Source organism: Echeneis naucrates, chromosome 9, assembly GCF_900963305.1.
Source record: "Echeneis naucrates chromosome 9, fEcheNa1.1, whole genome shotgun sequence".
Lineage (NCBI taxonomy): Eukaryota > Metazoa > Chordata > Actinopteri > Carangiformes > Echeneidae > Echeneis > Echeneis naucrates.
Window position 1 is genome coordinate 8032091 of NC_042519.1, and position 18945 is coordinate 8051035.

General features: G+C 43.3%; 2 protein-coding genes across 3 annotated transcripts in view; one reads left to right on the top strand and one right to left on the bottom strand.

Annotated features, from left to right (window-relative positions):
- The window catches only part of hectd4 (HECT domain E3 ubiquitin protein ligase 4), a 34372-nt gene extending 22194 nt beyond the window's left edge, over positions 1–12178 (top strand). For both annotated transcript variants that reach the window (XM_029510345.1, XM_029510346.1), the window contains exons 47-76: positions 85–233; positions 370–449; positions 710–873; positions 1063–1300; positions 1402–1538; positions 1626–1752; positions 2021–2158; positions 2275–2411; positions 2486–2646; positions 2732–2913; positions 3004–3209; positions 3310–3440; positions 3553–3758; positions 3878–4057; positions 4477–5879; positions 5985–6192; positions 6286–6509; positions 6631–6776; positions 6876–6979; positions 7140–7263; positions 7766–7956; positions 8302–8448; positions 8656–8775; positions 8870–9025; positions 9134–9237; positions 9510–9731; positions 9819–9985; positions 10105–10300; positions 10467–10689; positions 11206–12178. In XM_029510345.1, coding sequence (XP_029366205.1) covers positions 85–233; positions 370–449; positions 710–873; positions 1063–1300; positions 1402–1538; positions 1626–1752; positions 2021–2158; positions 2275–2411; positions 2486–2646; positions 2732–2913; positions 3004–3209; positions 3310–3440; positions 3553–3758; positions 3878–4057; positions 4477–5879; positions 5985–6192; positions 6286–6509; positions 6631–6776; positions 6876–6979; positions 7140–7263; positions 7766–7956; positions 8302–8448; positions 8656–8775; positions 8870–9025; positions 9134–9237; positions 9510–9731; positions 9819–9985; positions 10105–10300; positions 10467–10689; positions 11206–11342 — 6108 coding nt within the window. In that variant the 3' untranslated portion in view covers positions 11343–12178. The remainder of the gene's footprint in view (positions 1–84; positions 234–369; positions 450–709; positions 874–1062; positions 1301–1401; positions 1539–1625; positions 1753–2020; positions 2159–2274; positions 2412–2485; positions 2647–2731; positions 2914–3003; positions 3210–3309; positions 3441–3552; positions 3759–3877; positions 4058–4476; positions 5880–5984; positions 6193–6285; positions 6510–6630; positions 6777–6875; positions 6980–7139; positions 7264–7765; positions 7957–8301; positions 8449–8655; positions 8776–8869; positions 9026–9133; positions 9238–9509; positions 9732–9818; positions 9986–10104; positions 10301–10466; positions 10690–11205) is intronic.
- Positions 12179–14726: 2548 nt separating this feature from the next.
- LOC115049186 (L-serine dehydratase/L-threonine deaminase) lies at positions 14727–17186 on the bottom strand. Its single transcript, XM_029511213.1, has 8 exons — positions 17125–17186; positions 16862–17018; positions 16629–16668; positions 16386–16525; positions 16145–16236; positions 15499–15726; positions 15295–15419; positions 14727–15210 (listed from the first exon to the last, which is right to left on the bottom strand). The coding sequence occupies exons 2-8, from the start codon at positions 17012–17014 to the stop codon at positions 15017–15019; spliced, it is 972 nt and encodes a 323-aa protein (XP_029367073.1). The 5' UTR covers positions 17015–17018; positions 17125–17186; the 3' UTR covers positions 14727–15016.
- Between the last annotated feature and the right edge of the window lie 1759 nt (positions 17187–18945).

Genomic DNA, 18945 nt, shown 5'->3' on the forward strand with positions numbered 1-18945 from the left:
ATTAAAGGAGTTAAATTATTCACTGATATGTTTTTTTCTGTTCTTCAGGATCCTTTTATTTACCTCTCCTTTTTTTTCTTGTAGGCACCTTCTTTTTATTGGGAGATAGAAATTGTCTCCTATGGAGACTCTGAGGAGGATAGTGGCCCAATTGTGTCCTTTGGTTTTGCCACTGAGGCAGAGAAGAGAGATGGAGCTTGGACCAACCCAGTTGGCACATGCCTTTTTCATAAGTAAGTTCACTTGTATATGAAAACTAAGAGACTCAATTTTTTCCTTACTGCCCCGTTTCTGACTTGAGTGCTGACTGCTATTCTTTTTGTCATCCTGTTTCTGTGTGTTTGTCTCCTGTCTGTCTGTGTGTATTAGTAATGGTAGGGCAGTGCATTACAATGGCTCAAGCCTGCTGCAGTGGAAAAGTGTCAGGCTGGATGTGGCTCTTCTTCCTGGTGAGACAGGAGAGAAAATGTGTTTTTCTTTGTATACAATCTGCCATCTCTGGTTTTAATTTAGAAATCCATACTGTGAGATATGGATTTGAGCTTAACTCCTTAAAACCATTTTATCTTAACTGGCTGTTTTTTCTACAAAAACTCTTTGAGAATGTATCCCGCTTCATCAACTATATTGGGAGTTAGAAAGTTTTAAAATATATCACGATCTGTTAACTGCAATGCTGAGTTGTTCACATGTTTTTGCATAAACCCAGGTGATGTGGCTGGAATAGGCTGGGAGCGCTCTGAGGGCACACCTCCACCCCCTGGTCAGGCTCCTAAAGGCAGGGTCTACTTTACCTACTGTGGCCAGCGACTCAGCCCCATTCTTGAGGATGTTGCTGGTGGAATGTGGCCCTTGGTACACATTCAAAAGAAGGTTGGTGTGGTGTTGGCTACAATGCCCCTGAAAGTGTTATATTTGAACAGCTCTTAAGCTCTAGTAAAATGTGGTTTATCTCCTCCATTTGATATAACATTTTCAGTTTACTGTTAGGTTTGCAGCACATGACCAGATTAATATAGTTCTTCTGTATTGTTTTTTGTTGTTGTTTTTTTTACTTTGTAGAATTCAAAGATTCGTGCCAACTTTGGAAGCCGGCCTTTTGCATACGCAGAGGGCCAAGCACACAGAAATGCAGCTGACTTGTGTGTGGACCTTGCAGAGGAAATAAGCGCAAATTTTGAAGCACTGCCCTTTGCAATGGCTTCAGACAGTGATAATGATGCAGGTGCAAGTGTTACATCAGACTCTGGCTCCCATGGACCCCCTTGCCGCATCGCAGCTGTTGCTGTTGCCCAGCAACGTATGTCTATGAATTTCATTTCTTGTGCGTGATTATTCTTTGACTTTTTTTTGTCAATTATTTAATGTGCATTTTCTGTTTGTCTTCTCCTATTGATACAGAGTACAACAGTGACCTGTCGTGCCATTACAAGGTGGAGCTTAGCTATGAGAACCTAGTAACCTCTGGTCCTGACTCACATCCTCCACCTATTGCAGATGATGAAAGTGATGATGACGATGATGACGATGTTCCAAGGGTGTGTTAGAACTTTACTTATCCGTGCTGTGTCAAGGAATTGGTGCTATGCTTCTGTATTTTATGATTTATTTTGGTTTGAAATTAGGAGGACCACTATGCCCTTCTGGTCAAGGCCTGGGAGACCAAAGTGTTTCCTACCATTCGTAGGCGGTTCCGTAATGAAGCTGAGAGGAAATCTGGCCTGGACCAGATCAAAGGAGCTCTGCAGCTGGGTAAAGAATAAAAAAAATATATAATTTTTAAAATGCACAAACTAAAAGTCTAGTGTAGTGGAACAAATTACTATCATGTGACATGTAACATTTATGCAACATTTATTTGGCAACATTATTTGTCTAAGTAAAAGAATAAACAGTGGCAACATTAAGTGACTAATCATGAATATATGAGGAAAAAAGAATGAAAATGGTGTCCTCAGAAATGTATCAGAAAATATGAGTGAATGTTGCTTGAGCATGTGGTGTATGTCAATGGAAACAGGTATGGTGGACATTGCAAGACAGACAGTGGAGTTCTTGTATGAAGAGAATGGCGGCATCCCCCGTGACCTCTACCTCCCTACCATTGAGGACATCAAGGATGAGGCCAACAAGTTCACTATTGACAAAGTTCGCAAAGGTAAAATTTACCCTCCTTAGTTGTGATGGCAAATAATTTCAAAGCGTTGTAATCACTGTATTGAAATTGTTTTGTGTTTTCGTAGAATTTGATGATAACCTGCTTTTTCAACACAGGTTTAACGGTGGTCATCCGCTGTCCTGACAGCAACAATACCAACAGCACTACAGGGGGAACAGCACTGCCGAAGTTTGCCATCAGGGGCATGTTGAAGACTTTTGGTTTACATGGAGTGGTGTTGGATGTGGATTCTGTAAGTACAATACTTGCCACTTCAGAATCTTTTTAACTTTTTGGTCAACTAATTTGTTTTGTTTGTGTGTTCAGGTGAATGAACTTGTACAAGTAGAGACCTACTTGCGCAGTGAGGGGGTGCTGGTCAGGTACTGGTACCCTATTGAGATGCTGGAGCGCCCCCCTGCTGGATCTCGACGCACTGCAGCTAATGGTTTAGTGTCATTAGACAGCAGCAACATTCAGATTCATAGGTAACCAGTGAACTCACCGAGGATGAGCATGATTCATGTGTATACTGCTCCTCTGCTCAAAATCTCTTGTACCACTTTGCTTCAGGGAACTACTTCGCTGTGAGAGTGCGCTGGCTAGGTTGTACTGCCGTATGGCCTTGCTCAACATCTTTGCCCCCAAGAACCCCCACACCTTCACCCGTCTCTTTCACATACCTGCTATCCGTGACATCACCTTGGAACACCTACAGCTTCTGTCCAATCAGTTGCTGGCTCCACCCCTGCCTGGTGAGTTTAAATTAGGAAGACCTTGACTTCCCAGCTTAATGTTAATATTGTGTTTCTCTGTTGAATGCTTTGATGTTGTTCTCCTTGCAGACGGCACTATCAGTTCAAGTTCAATCCTACTTGCCCAGTCTGTGCTCCATAACCTCGAGGGACAAAGCTGCTCTCCCACAGACCTGTTCTATCAGGGAAATGCACAGCCTATTCGGGAGTGGTTGACAGTGGCCATCACCCGTGCCTTGCATCAAGGAGAGGAAAGTTTATTGGAGCTCACCAAGCAGATCTGCTGCTTCCTACAGGTCAGCTCTGCCAATCACTATTTGATTTAATGAGACTCTCTCTGGATTCCTCTCTGTACCCACACCTACATTATTCTTATATTCCTGTTCATTTTGACAGCAAGCACCAGAGCAGTTCACGTCTGAGGAGTTTCCTGTGACAGAATCGAAGGTTAGCATGGATGTCAGCTTTCCAGGTGCTGCATTTGTAATTGTCTCATGCAAGGAGAGCCAGCTAGGTTGCCGCAAAGAGTGAGTGACGCTTTAGCAATTCACAATAAATCCACCATCCATTTCTTCATGAATTAAAAAAAATATATATATGTGTGTATATATATATAAATAACTTTTTCTACTCCACCAGCTCAAGTCTTTACAAGGCCCCCTGGGCTCGAGTCATGGTGTATGGTCTGGGTCACAAAGTACGTAGAAATGGACAACTAAACCTGATGGAGGCTGTGTGCTATCCTCTGGATGCTTCACCTACCAACACAGGCCTTACTCCCCCTCCCACCACCAACCAATACCCCTCTGTTATCATACCCACTGATAAGGTGCACATCAAACTGGGTGAGTATCTTAACTCCCAAACAAAACAAAAAAAAAATCATACAAACAAACTCATTTTTGTGAAACAGTAATATCTTACAGGACAAAATTAATTGAGCATCTAATTTTCTTTATTTCAGGGGTGTCACCCCCTCCTGGTGCTGTATTGGTGCTGCACTCTTTGCCACTAGAGTTCCCTCTGGCAATGGCATTTGCTGAGCAGCTCTTGACATGGAAACTGGGAGAGAGCAGTGAACGGTCAGAGGATGAACTTGACACAGTGCCCTCATCTGTGCTGCTACAGGTGGTAGAACTACTAGGTAGGTTGAACAGCCTTTTTCACCATATTTAACTTGTTTAAAGTTAAATATGGTGATTGCATGATTGGTATGTACATTTGATAATTTACCCATAGTTAAAGTCTGCTCCAAAAATGTGTGGTTTGTAATTTTTTATTAGATTGTGTTTTTGATTTTGCTTCATCAAATTTAAAATTTTTAATGTGGAAATATTTTAAACCCTTTGAATTAAATTTTGAAAAAAATTTAAAGTCATACACCTCAGACACACAAGGTCAAAAATGCGTTCTTGTAAAATGCACGAATGTGAGAGCTACTTAAGCCCACATTATTCTTCAGGGATTAGAGGACACAGCCTATAGAACATTTTGACAGCTAGCAAGATGAATCATACAAAAGATTCCTAAATTTCTAAATTCCATTTGTTCATATAATTTTAGGTGGCTTGCTTTGGACCACTGATCTGGCTCCATCCATCAAAGAACTCATCTTTCACTTGTTAGCTGAAGTCTTGCGAAAGATTCACCACTTAGAGCAGCGCAAGAGCCCTGCTGGCCTTTCCAGCTCCATTGCTCTGCTGCTTAACCCCTGCCTTGCAGTGCTCATGGCCCTCCAGACTGAACTCCGTAAGCTCTATGACCGTGAGACCCAGGGATGGACTACTGGAGGAGGTGCTGGTGCAGGGGGGTCTACATCTGGAGGCATTTCATTGACTTTGGGGGCAGAGCAGAGCCGATTCTCCACCTACTTCCATGCTCTGATGGAAGTGTGTCTGGCTGTCGCTGAGGTGACACTTCCCCTCAATGTAGGTGGTTCTTCAGTGGGAGCCCTGTCCTCCACCAGTGCCCCCAACCTCAGTGACTCGTCGTCATCATCATCATCATCCCCAGGTCAGACACCACAGAGTCCCAGTCTGCTTTCTAAGCGTAAGAAAGTGAAGATGAAGCGTGAGAGAGCAGCAGCTGCTGTGGCAGCTGCCGTCTCTGGGAAACGGGGAAGTGGAGGTGCACGGTTGTCAGAGAGCGACAGTGCCCTGCTGAACATGGCAGGCAGTAAACCCGAGGACATGCTTTGGTTCCACCGCTGCCTCACCCTCCTTATGATCCTACGACATCTTGCCAATAAGGACCCACAGGGCTTAAGTGTGACTTGTGATGCAGTGACAGATGCCTGTCAGGCCCTGGTGGGCCCCACTGCCCACAGTCGCCTGCTGGTGCTCTCAGGTATCCCCACGCACCTGGAGGAGGCCGTGGTCCGAAATGCCATCCGCAGGGCTTGCAACGCACATGGTGGGCTCTTCAAAGATGAGGTCTTCATCCCTCTGCAAGAAGACGACCCCAAGAAGCCCAAAGCTGGAGCCGGGGTTTCTAGCCCTCAGGAAAGCAAAGTAGGCCCAGAACCTGAGCGCCCTTTCCCTAACAACGGAGGTCCAGAGAGTCCTGACAGCTCTAGTAGCGTGACTCCAGCTCCAAGTGTGAGCGCTTCAGCTTCAACCAGCCAGACCTCCATCTGTAGCTCCTCTCAGGGAGTCTCCCGCACTGCAAGTGAAGTGTCTGTTGATCAGGAGTTGTTAGCCGTTCCACCTCTCACCCCTGCTGCTGCAGGGTCAACTGTTACATATCCACAGCAGGGCCCTCAAGACCCCCAGACTGTTTCTAGTCAGGAGAGTTTAGATACTTCACTGTGTAGCACAGGAAGCCTGGGGAGTCTCGGCAGTTTGGGGGAGCCACTCGACAGTGCAGATACTCCATCAGTGTCAGATGGGGGCTCTGTGCTAACGGTCACCTCACTGGAGAGTAATGCAGTCATGGCAAGGCCTATCAAGGGCTATGCTGTGATTGAGGTGGGTTAATTAAAAGCAAATTAAAAGATCAGAGATTTTTTTTTTTTTTTTTTTTGTCTGTTTTGTTTGGAGGAAAAACACTTGTCTTTGTTTTCTAAATTGAAGGTTCGTTCTCGGGCCAAAGTGGAAAAAATCCGTGCCAGCCTTTTCAACAGCAGTGACCTGATTGGTTTGTCCAGTCTAGAAGGTGAAGAGGACCTAATGGAATTAACCAATGAGGAGATTCTTACAGCTTCCAGTGTTAACCAAAGCCTGTTTGACACCCAGGGAAGCTCTGCCCTTGAAGACTACTTTCTGGACAAATCAGTCAGAGGTTGGTGTTTTATCGGTTTTATCATTTCTACTTCTGCAATGACATTAGTTCTGCCAGTTTAAAGTCTTCAATGATCCACCTCCACATTTCTAGGTGACAAGCTTGTGCCTGGAGCACGAGACGTCCTCACAGATATTTTTAAGAGCTGTGTGCACTCGGAGCAGATGCTCAGCCTCACACCAGCCAAGCCAATTAAAGTTTCTGACATTTACCTCAGCAAAGAGCAGATCAACTCTCAGACTCCTGGCAATCTTCTGCATACTTTCTTCACAAATGTTCGTCCTCCCAAGAAAGTACTTGAAGACCAGCTTACACAGGTACATAAGATGTTTTCCTCTGAGGTCAAACAATATTTTAACACAAAACGTGGAACCAGGTGCATCACTGTGTTTTTTTTTGGTTTTTTTTTTTTGTTGTTGTTGTTGTTTTTCTATCCAGATTTTAAGAAAGTATGGAACTCCCAAGCCCAATAAGAACAAATACAGTAAGGCTGGGAAGGAGCAGCATCAAGGGAAAGTTGTGAGCACCAAGAGACCTATTGCCAAACCTCCCACAAAGGAAAAGTCTGTGCTCAACAGTGTCAGGTGAGTAATTTCCCACACGCTATGAAACACAAGCCAAAGTTTAGGCACATTGATACTTTGGCACGCTTATCACACTGAGTTGCCTTTTGCCTCTGCCAGGACCGCGCTGAGTGAGAAAAAGACAGTCCTAAAGCCTAAATCTCCTGAGAAATCCAGACCTGATGAGAAAGATGTAGAAAAATCTCCTGCTAAAAAAACTGATGGTTGGTTGTCACACACCCCTAAAATTGTCAGTTGACGCATAGCCAACGTTATGTTTGTTAAAATGATTCCAGCAAATGTTGAACCAATAAAATGTTTGCTTAAAATTTTTGCTCAAACTCAAGAGTTTAGCTGCCTCATATACCACTTTGTTTTCTGAAGTCCCAGAGGAGAAGTACTTGACGCTGGAGGGCTTCCATAAATTTGCTGTTGACCGTGCCAAGCAGGACATTCGTAGTGTCTGGAGGGCAATTTTGGCCTGTGGCTATGACCTCCACTTTGAAAGGTGAGAAGAGCAGTGCCAGACTCAGATAACCAGCACTCTGACTGCTGTTACTCAAATACCAACATATATAAACAAGCCCTCTGCCTCAAAAAGTTGTTTTGTTGTCACAAAGCATGTTCACTTGAAAGCTTTATCGAATAAAAAATGTTTAAGTTATTAAAAAAAATTTACATTTTTAATCCAGTTGAAATTTTTTGTCAGCCACTTCTCAACAATGCAGGACATGCTCTTCATTAAAAAGAAATTGCACTGCTTTCCAGGGGAAAAAATATTGCACAGTTTATTAATATATACTGACTGAAACTTCTCTGATATCATGTGTCACTCTCTGTGGTAAATGCAGTAGTGAGTGCAGTTGTATGTATAGCTTAAAGTTTCACAAAACTCTTGCTTCTTTATAGCGCATATGGACATTGCATACAAGACACTGGTTTAACCTTTTAATATACTCAAGGATATAAATATGTGGGTAAGAGCAAACTGCAATTGTCTTCCATATTAGGTGTACCTGTATAGACACTCGTCACGCTCAGAAAGCCTGCAGGAAGTGGAGCTTGGAAATGGATGTGGCATTAGTCCAGTACATCAACAGGCTGTGCCGTCACCTGGCTATCACACCTGCCAGATTACACCCCCATGAAGTCTACCTGGACCCCAGTGATACCGCTGATCCCCGTGTGGCCAGTCTCCTAAGTAAGAGACTTGAGTGTGCAGCAAAGGATGACTGTAGTCTTGCTCTCAAAGACTCAAGTAAACAAAATCTCTCCCAGTGTCATGATACTATGAATGCATTGCATATTTTGTACAGTAAATTACTTCAGTAAAGGGTGTACATAATGTATATATATTTATCTACATATTGGAAATACTCAAAAGCAATTTCCTTTCTTTCTCTCTTATCAATCTTCTTTTTATCTATCTGCTTTATCAAACAATTTTCCCTCTTTAAGGGATCAATAAAGGCTTATCTTATCACATGTGCTCATTGTAAGCTTATTCTGGCTGTATATTTCACACTTGCTCCGTTGTGTTTCCCAGATGTGCCTGTGGAGAGTCTGCGTTTGCGCTTTGCTCTGCTGCAGTCCCTCAACAACACCTTGGAGAGTTTCTTTCTGCCATTGGTGGAACTAAGACAAACACACACCTATCAGAACAGCATTGCTGCACTGTTATGTGAGGCCAAAGGTGAATGCAATCTTTGCAAAGATCTAGCAGGTTAATGGGACTAATCCCACTATGCAGGCCATGTTTGTGGCTCTGTCAGCGTATTGACCTACCGAGGGAACTTGTTTCGTTTAAATACAAATGCCTGAAGGGGACAAAAACAGCATGAACCTGATTAGATGAAATATCTTTCACCCTTGCCACTTCTTTTGTTCTCATTTGTTACAGGTCTAATATTCTACGACACAAAGATCACAGTAATGAACAGAGTACTGAATGCCACAGTACAGCGAACAGCTGACCATGCTGCTCCTGAGATTACACTGGATCCTCTTGAGATTGTTGGAGGTCAGCATTCAGTTGTTCACTTGTTTATATTCTTCAAATTTTGTTCCCCTTATACTGATTATTTGCAAACCTTCTCACTGTCTCTCTCTCTCAGGTGAGATCAGGTCATCAGAGAACACATATTTCTGCCAGGCAGCCCGCCAACTGTCTTGTGTTCCATCGTCCCAACTTTGTGTGAAACTGGCCAGTGGAGGAGACCCAACCTATGCCTTTAACATCCGCTTCACTGGAGAGGAAGTTCATGGCACAAGTTAGAATTTCTCCTTCACGTCCTTTTCTGTACTCTCTTACAGTCTTTTACTCGTCAAGATACATTTTTTTCTAAACCTAACTGTTGCTGGGACCGGTCTGTCTCTAGGTGGCTCTTTCAGACACTTCCTATGGCAGGTGTGTAAGGAGTTACAGAGTTCAGCTCTTTCCCTGCTGCTCCCCTGCCCCAGTGCCGCAGCCAACCGTAACAAGGTAATGTTTTTCATTATCTGACATGTTTTCAGTTTTGACACATTGGTCCTTTTGAACACATATAGTCTATATCCAATAGCATTGATTGCCCTGATACCAACCAAAATCTCAATGATTCTCGCAATTTTGAAAGTTTACTATGTGGCTAATGTTTTGATTTTGAGTGAGTTGCGTGCAATCACTTAACTACTGATTCTTTATTATCTTACAGCAAAGTCAATCACAGATTGCATATTATGAATGATAGTTATTTTTCCTTTTACTTTCCTCAGGGGAAGTACATCTTGACGCCATGCCCAATAAGCTATGCAGAAGAACAGTTGTTGCACTTCTTTGGTCAGCTTCTGGGCATAGCCATCCGTGCAGACGTGCCACTGCCTTTGGATCTACTAGGTTCATTTTGGAAGGGTCTGGTTGCCGAGTCCCTTGACCCAGAGCAAGACCTACAGGAGGCTGATGTACTCACCTACAACTTTGTCAAAAAGTTTGAAAACGTAAGAGATTGTTTCTGATGTCGTCATGAGCATTTCATGATCTTACTTGTTGACATTAGACTACTTTCTCCTCATTTGACCCTGCAGGTGAGTGATGAGACAGAGCTGGAGGCCTTGTGTGCTGAAATTTCCTCCCAGCACCATTCAGGAGAAAGCCCAGACTCCCCCAGTCGGCCCTGCTGCACCTTTACCTACATCACTATGACTGGTGAGGAGGTGGAGCTTTGTCAAGGTGGCCGCAACCTCACTGTCAGGTACGGGAAACCTCTGCATTCAGAAATGGCTGAAAAATTTTCCTCCAGAGTGTGTTTACCTAACCAGCACATAAGATCTGTTCTCACTCTGGATGTATGGTATGCTTCTTTATGTTAAGGTGGGAGAATAAGGATGTGTATGCACGGACAGTGCGGAGCCTTCGTCTTAAGGAGCTCCAGAACGCGGAGTGTATGACAGCAGTGCGTGCAGGACTGGGCTCCATCATTCCCCTGCAGCTCCTCACCATGCTCAGTCCCCTGGAGATGGAGTTGCGCACCTGCGGCTTGCCTTACATCAACCTGGAGTTCCTTAAGGTAAAGCTGATGTTTGTATTTTATCTGTTTGTACTCATTGTACTGCCTGACGTGCTATGCAGTTGTTTCACATATTATATATAATTATATATATGTTTTATAAAGGGTTTTAACATTACTCAATGGTTTAGGCTCGTTGATTTCACCTCACTCTCCCCCTCTGTAGGCTCACACTATGTATCAGGTGGGTCTGATGGAGACAGACCAGCACATTGAGTTCTTCTGGACTGCCCTGGAAATGTTCACTCAGGAGGAGCTTTGCAAATTCATCAAGTTTGCGTGCAACCAGGAACGCATCCCATTCACCTGCCCCTGCAAGGACGGGGGGCCCGACACTGCCCATGTTCCTCCCTACCCCATGAAAATCGCCCCTCCTGATGGAGCTGCAGGTAAGTGCTAACAGTGCCGGGATTGTACAAGAGGACTGCTATCTGTGTGATGTTCTTCTCAGTGTTGTTGGAGCAGAAACTACTGATAGTGATTATCAAAGCAGCTCATGCTGTCTTGTTACCTTAGACAGACTTTGAACAGGTTGTTAGCCATAGCTTGAATGTTGTACTCAGCAGTTCCATGTTGGAGGAGACACTGTTATATTTCTGATGCTGTACATTACCATCTTTTTTACAAAAGTGTCCCCTGAGTTTCCTAAATTACTATTTTAGGTCTAATTGCCTTGGACTTACGATAGATAAGCTTAATGCTGACATTTATCACCTCGAGAAGCTTGTTATCACTTGCTACACAACCTTCTGGCCAGATTGTACAGAACCTTGAAAAAAACTCCAGCAGTAAGAACATAAGACATCATGGAAAAGCAGCACTAACTGATTGTGTAAGAAAAGACTTTAGAATTGTCATTGTATTAAAACTATATTGTAACACAGCATCCTATTTTTCTGCTACAGGTCAGCCAGACTCGCGCTACATTCGCGTGGAGACCTGTATGTTCATGGTGAAACTGCCCCAGTACACCTCATTAGATGTGATGCTGGAGAAACTGCGATATGCCATCCATTACCGTGAGGATCCTCTCAGCGGCTAAGAAGACTTGACAACCTGACATCCCCTAGGGTATATACCTGCCCCCGCTCCTCACCCATTCTTACTTTTGGCATCCTGTCTCCCCTCACCCTGATACTCCTGGACCTTCCTCTGAGACAGACAGCAGTCCTTTCTGTTTTCCTTCTACAACAAAACAAATTTAATTGAACATTTACTTTAGGTGGCTATTAATGTTTTGCATGTTTGCCCCTGCTTTTTTATAATTGCCGTTTACAGACATACTATATTTCATCATTATGTTTGATGAAGATCTTTTGAGGAATTCAGGGAAAATCATCTGAATGAACACAGACACCATTAACAAGTGTCTGTTCTGGATGCACTGAATTTGACAGATGGTATTGAAGTGAAACACCTGTGACACTGTTTTTTCTTCCTTGTTTATGCCTCTCCGTTTTCCCTTAACTTCAGCAGAGGCTTTAATGAGGTCCTGTCAAGTTCTGTGAATTTAACAACTTAACACGATGACTTTGTGTTAGCACTTTACGGTTGCAAGTCCAATTCATGATCTCTGAACTCCCAAGTGAGGTCTCAGCTGAACTAGCTCCACTCTGAGTTGTTAGTGTAAAGGCAAAAAACAAATTTTTACTCTCCTAATGCTTAACCTAGCTGCCTCCCTCTGTCCTCCCCTCTGTGGGGGCGATATTCTGAAACTTGCCTTTGCTGTACAGTTGGCGCTTCTCTCTGGAGGACAAGGAAAATAAAAGCCCAAATGATTTTTCACCTAATTCTCTGATGTTTAAGACAGTGGTATGACTAGTACCAAAAAAAAAAAAGAAAGGTGGGATGCTGCCTATTTTTGGTCCCATCAGCTACGAGCAGGCAGATGATGTGAACAACTGCTGTACAGGATATTATGTAGTTTACTGCCTGTTTTAAAAATATGAACTGCTAATGGACAAATTAACTTATGCCTATATAAATGAACACATTTTATTCAAGTCTCTGAAGAGAGGGTATTTAAGTCATGTAAAAAAAAGTTATATTAATCTATTAGTTTATAAAATTGCTCTTTTTTTTTTTTTTTTTTTTTTTTTTTTTTGCGAGATCCGAGTAGCTGTGGACGCGTAGTATGTCAGGTAGGGTGGACAATGAGAGGCCTGCTGGTTCTGATAAACTTCATTTCAGGTTTGTGAAAGCAGGGTTTCTTTGTGAAAGTGGGAAGTAGATGATGCTCACGTGAGCTTGATTTCCCGCATTGTTTGTGTGCAACTGCTACTGAATGTGGAACAAACCAACCACCCTCTCCTCCCCCTTTGTTTCCCAACATACACAATCTACACACACAGGGGAACGGGTGGAGGATTATCTTGAGTTCTGCCTTTTCAGAGTTTACTGAAAGATCAACAGGATTCTGCTGTTTTTGTTTTGTGTTTTGTTTTTTGTTTTTTTTTTTTTTAGTTTTTTTTTTTTTTTTTTTATCCATAACCAAATGTTTAGCTTTGTAAAAATTTAATGAAAAAAAATGTATATAGTCTGAAGTTATGTTTGATGGCAGTTTTTATTAATTGCTAATTCACTTCACCTTATATTTTTGTTTTTGGTTTGCACTACTCTTCCAAGAAAAAAAATTCTAAAATGAGCAAACTAGGTGATGTCTGTTGGATATCCAGTTTGTTGTGTTGTTATTTTTTATGAATTTTGGAAATACCAGTAATCTTATCACCTTTGTCTTGTACTCAGATGGAATCAACTTCTTCTACTCATGGTGAAACATGTTTTCTTGTGTGAGTAAAATCGCCATTTTACTTGGATAGAACTGAAAAGCAACAGCATTGACATTTGGCACGTACCAGGTTGTTGCCTTGCTTGCGAGTTTCGGTTTTGGCTCAGTTCTTTTGAAGGGTGATATACAGCTGCTAACAGGGACAGTCTCCCTTCTACTTCCTCCTCCTGCAGGGGAGTAGATAAGGTTAGAACAAGGACACATCCATACAAAGAGGTGTTGCGATAAAATGTGTGCTGTACATTTACTTGATATTTATTACAATTATTTATGGTTGCATTAACTTAACTTTTACTGTCTTACCTCTGCACATCAGAAACTTAACATATCTAAAATGGATTATACAGATGTAAAGAATCAGATGGCATTTGAGATTTGTGTCACAATAAAGAAATGTCTTCATGTACAAACAGCTTTGACTGCTCTGCTTTATTTCTTTTACGTATCGTTCAGGTCAACAAAGCGATGTGGGAAACATCTCAACAAGTGATGCTTTCTAATGCAATCCCCCCAAAATGAGCCATTTCACATGAGCGAGTGGACTCACCTGCTTCATGACCGCTGATGGACATGAACGATGCCTGTGAAGCTTGTTTTGTCTCCTTTAGAACATGCTTTTTATGTAAGGCCCTGCAAGCAAATGTGGTTACATCACCAGTGGCTGTAAACCAGACACCTTTTCAAAGCAGCAAGTGCTGGGCCAGGCCAGTTCCAGCTGGATCCCCACTCACTACTCACTGAGCCACACTATCGCTCAAGCTCCATTATGCTCTATATTCAGGGGAAAACAATCTTGAGCTGTAGAAGTAGTGCTTAAACCACACAGTGTGTGGAAAGGTTTGAACTGTGCAGCAATTAGTTGTTATTTTTTATGCATATTGTTACACAGCTAATTCAGCTTATATGAGTTATGTATTACATGGATGGCTCCCCCCAGCTGAACTGTCTTTGGCTCCAGTACAGTAGTCTGTCCTCTCCAAAAAGAATTGAATAGTGAATATGTAAAATATGAATAGGATTTCTCATTGTTAATATCATCTCAACAGCACTTGCCAGCAGGAATTCCAGGAATGTCTCCAGCGTGACAACTCTTCGTTCCCCTCAGATAGTTACGCCCACCCCCCCCCCACCGTTTCTTTCTTTGTGACATAAGTGTCCCCCACGCCCAAGTGTGTGACCAGCAGACCAATATGCAGCAAGTAAGCGTGCCACATCCCCAACGGTCCAACCAATAGAGTGCCTCTGAGTTCAGTGTACAGCAGGGTATGCATATGTCTGCTGTGGACATGCGACGCACAGGTTAACAGCTGAAGGTCTCCAGGCTGCGAGACCACTCGACCTGGCTGGAACCCAGTGCTGTGTAATGCAATCCTCAGACCCGCACATGCAGTCTGTGTTAACCTGAGTTCACTTATTGTCTCTTGACAAGTTAGAGCTGGAATTAAAAGATCACAGCTTCTCAGGGAAGTAGTTTTGCATGTCTTGTGTCTGACGTAGCATTCCCTTAGTATCAGGCCCTTGAACGAGTTTGTTGTATGCATAAAGGAATGAATGTATGCATTATATATATATATACACAGAGAGAGAGAGAGAGACAAATGAGTCAATGAAGTGACATGATTCTTCAGACACAATGTTCAGAAATATAATTTATTACATTTACATTTACATTTCAAAAGTACAAAAGCAGATCATTTTACAAAGCAAGTGCACTAAATAAAAAGGTGAATGCAACCTAAATCTGTGTCTCTAGTCGCAAATTACCAAAACGATAAACATCCCTCCAGCTGCTCACCCTCACATTTGTCCGTCTCAGGAGATTTTCACTTTCTGGAATGATTCAGTCAGTGGAGCACGTGAGCAAAGGGATTCAGGGGTTGATAAAAACTGATGGAGAAATAGAGCGAGAGCTGACGTAGCTGACCTAGCTAGATAATACCAAACTGTTTTTTGAGCTTCCACAGTTGCCCAATGCTGATATTGTTACCGCCGCACACCACAATGACCACAGGGCCGAGGCGCTGTGCCAGCTTGCCCTCATCTTGCAGCCTTTTGATAATGCCGCTGTACGCAGCTGCCAGCGCGGCGCCACAAGCAGGCTCCACCAGGACCTTCTCATCATCTACAGAAAGAGGAGACACCAGAGGTCAGTTGCCCAGCTCACTTGTGCCATTTCACCTGTGTCCAGTAGCAGGGCTGTACTCACCGACAAAGTGTTCGACAGCTTTTACAGCCTCCTGGTCTGTGACGACTTCTGAGAAAACTGTGTGCTCCCCCACCAGTTTCAATGTCTGTGCGGAGACCTGCGTCAGGCCCAGCGTGGTGGCAACACTAGAGAGCGGAACACAAGGTCAGTTTTCACCGCAAAAATAGGCCATTCATCCACTAATGATTAGGCTGTGTACAATACCTGGTGATCGCAGGTAAAGTGACCAGTTCTCCAGCCTTCACGGCAGCATTGAGGCTATGTGCTCCCAATGTTTCCATGGCTACGATAGGTACGTCCGCCCAGTTGGCACGGCGCAGTCCCTCCACCACTCCGTTCAGCAGGCCTCCACCTCCCACCGACAGCACTATGGCTCCGGGTTTCTCCTCCAGGTCTTGCTCCAGCTCCCTCACCAGAGATGTATGGCCCTCCCTGCAAACACAAACACAACATGGCCCCGTCAGGCTCCCAGAAATTCTTCTGATTTTGTCTTGCTCTAAGTAGCACATGGTGACAGTAATTTATGGTTGTGTTTAACGCTTCAACTGTGACGTCTGACGTGCAAATGAATTATCTGACAACAGCTCAAAGTTAGGTCTGTGATAAGATACAGTGTAGCTGACACAACACCTCATCCAGCCCCCTCAGCTGTACTACAAGAAAACGAAGCCAGTGTGTGATATGACAGGATCTACAATCAGCCATTTGTACTTTGTAAAACAGTGTAATTTCCTTTAGTGTAGAGAAGTCTATCTACCCCCCTCCCCGCTTCCCAGTGATAGATTACTACAGAATGATTTCTTCAGAGTGTATAGTGATGCTGAGGGAGAGTTGGCTCAGTCTGTCTTACCAGATGAGGGGGTCATCAAATGGAGAGATGAATATCCAGCCAGGGTTATTTGCCACAAGCTGCTGTCCATATTCAATGCTTTCATTCAGAGTCTGACAGAGACAGGACACACTTTTTATCAATCTGATGAACTGAGATCATTTTAAAATCATATGAAAGTAAGAAAACAACAATACACGAAAACAGAATCCACCATTATTTAAATTCTGGATGGAAGACTCAACAATATGCACTGACTTACCTTTCCGTGAATGACCACAGTGGCTCCCTCATCCTTTAGCCTCTCCACTGTGGGATTCGGTGTGACACTTGGAACTACTATGGTGGCAGGAACTCCGAGCTGACGGGCTGAATAAGCTGCTGCCATCCCAGCATTTCCTCCTGTTGGGACCAAATGTAACTACGTCAAAGTTGCGCTCCCAAAAACCAACAGGGCCAAAGACATTTCTGAAATAGAGTTTGTGGCTTTTTCAGTGGTCCTGACCTGAACAGCAGACAAACCGCTCGCATCCTCGCTCTGCCCACTACATGGAAATAAAAATAAATACATCAGAAGTGAGAGATATTAGAGATTTTAGAGTCACAGCAACGCAAGTGTTGAGACTGAAATGACACACATTTGTCTGCACTGGTTCTTCTACATTAAGACAAGCCTCCTATAAAATTAGCGCAACAATATGAAATCATATTGCCCCAGAAGAGGAGAAAGTTACTCACAGTTTTGCAGAGGTGGCCAATCCCCCTGATCTTAAAAGATCCTGTGGGCTGAGATGAGTCCAGCTTGAGGTAGACAGAAGTCCCTGCCGCCTTGGTCAGGGGGAGGCTCTGCCTCACTGGGGTGGCTGCATGAAGAGGCTGCTGGGTCTTCATTTCACTGTGGAAAACATCGAATATATAGAAGCAACAAGTATAGAAACATTTCCAATGTCATTTGAATACAAATTAACGACATAATGTTTCCCAGAATTGTTTCAACTTACCAGAATCACGTGGAGGACAGGAAGAGCTGCAGTGTTGGATATGATTATGCTGATTTCTGTTCCTCTTTCAACTCAAGTGCATATTTGATGAGCGTTTATATACCCTAACCCCAACCTGCTGCCGCCGTGGGCCCGGTCAGGCCCTGGCCAATCAGCGTGGAGCATCCTGCGGCCGGCCCCGCCCACTGACCGGCTGGATGAGACGCGCAACGGATGGATGAAATTCCGCCCCCTGAATTTCACCTCATTCATTCAGACAGACGCTTTTCCGGGAAGTGTCACCGTCTGCTGTAAGTGTACTCCGGTCTGTCTGCGCTGAGGGAGGGACTGAAAAACATCCGCACAATTTAATATGACATTTTGAAATATTTGGACCGGGCTGCATCATTTGATTGGTCTCATATAACGTGTTTCCCGTAAACCTCATGTCTGATTCCCCTATTCCGATCGTCTCGGATGTTTTCCACACCATGTCCCGGGCACGTCCCCAGTAAAGGAATGACTCACCCTGCGGGCATTACCAAAAGAGTCACTACTATTTTGGTTCCGATCCTCGCCTACCAAAAGCGGCCTCCGTGTGCACAGCTCAAACCTGAATGATCCGGAGCCTCTGTAGCTGAGAGAGAAAGTTGTTGGGGCAAATATCCATCTGAAGGGTGTGTGATATAATGCAGGTGGTGTTAGAGGCTGTAGTCTGATCTCAGGGCCAAATGGATGATCATGCAAATCCATTAGCAGTCCACTATTGGTTTTCACATGAGAGTTAGATGTATATTTTTTACAGCGCCTTTTCTTACTGCATATTTATGTGTGGATGTGATTGGTTTGGTGGTTTTGGCACAGCTCCTACCTCTGACAATAATCTGACCCAGTGCAGGACTACAGTCCCAGTCCCAGCACCTGCTCTGCTGGGGATCACCCTGCCACATTTTTATTCCCCGATATGTCTAATATAGGTCACAGGACAGTGACACATCCAAACGGGAACACAACTCCTAATGGATAAAATAAACAAACAAGCTGATAAACTAGACTGCCACATCTAATTGAATTTATGTGAATTGATGAACTAATTCAGGTTATTGATATTTTGTCCTGTTGCTTTATGATCTTGTCACCTCACTACATGTTTTGTATGCAATGCAGACAGCTAAACTATCAGTTTAATTCAAAATTATGATTATGATGATGATTATTATTATCATTGTTATTGCAACTTTACCCACAGTTAAGAGGTATTGCATATATTGTCATAAATGCTATTGAATCTAAATCTTGAAGCTGTCTGGCACTTGTGACCTCTTCTGAGCTCTCATACTGAAACTGAAACAGAAACATGCATTCTCGGATTAGTAATCAAGTAGAAGAACATGTGTTATGGTTTTCAAAGTTTCGTTTTTACACACAGAAAAATGCACACAGAAAACTTGATGATTAACACAATTCCCATACTGACAAAATTCAACTTACACAACTCCAAATCTCACCCTTCTTTTTTTTTCTGTAGCAATACAAAGATCATGATTTTCCAGCTGCCCAGACATATATTTTCTTTGCTCAGCCGCAAGAGGCCAAACATAATTTTTTACCATTTTCCCTCCTCTCTTCAAACATTTAACTATGAGAGAGCTTCACTTCAAAAGGCCTGTCTTCTTCGAAGTGATCAAGAACCCCGTCATTACTTTAGTAATGATACTGATACTGATACACTGAAAAGCCTCATTTGTGAGTTTGAAAAGTAGTGAAGGATCTCCTGCTCCAGTTAAAGGATCAAGTCCATCATGCTGTTCAAACTCTAACCGGTATGACCAAATGACCTGG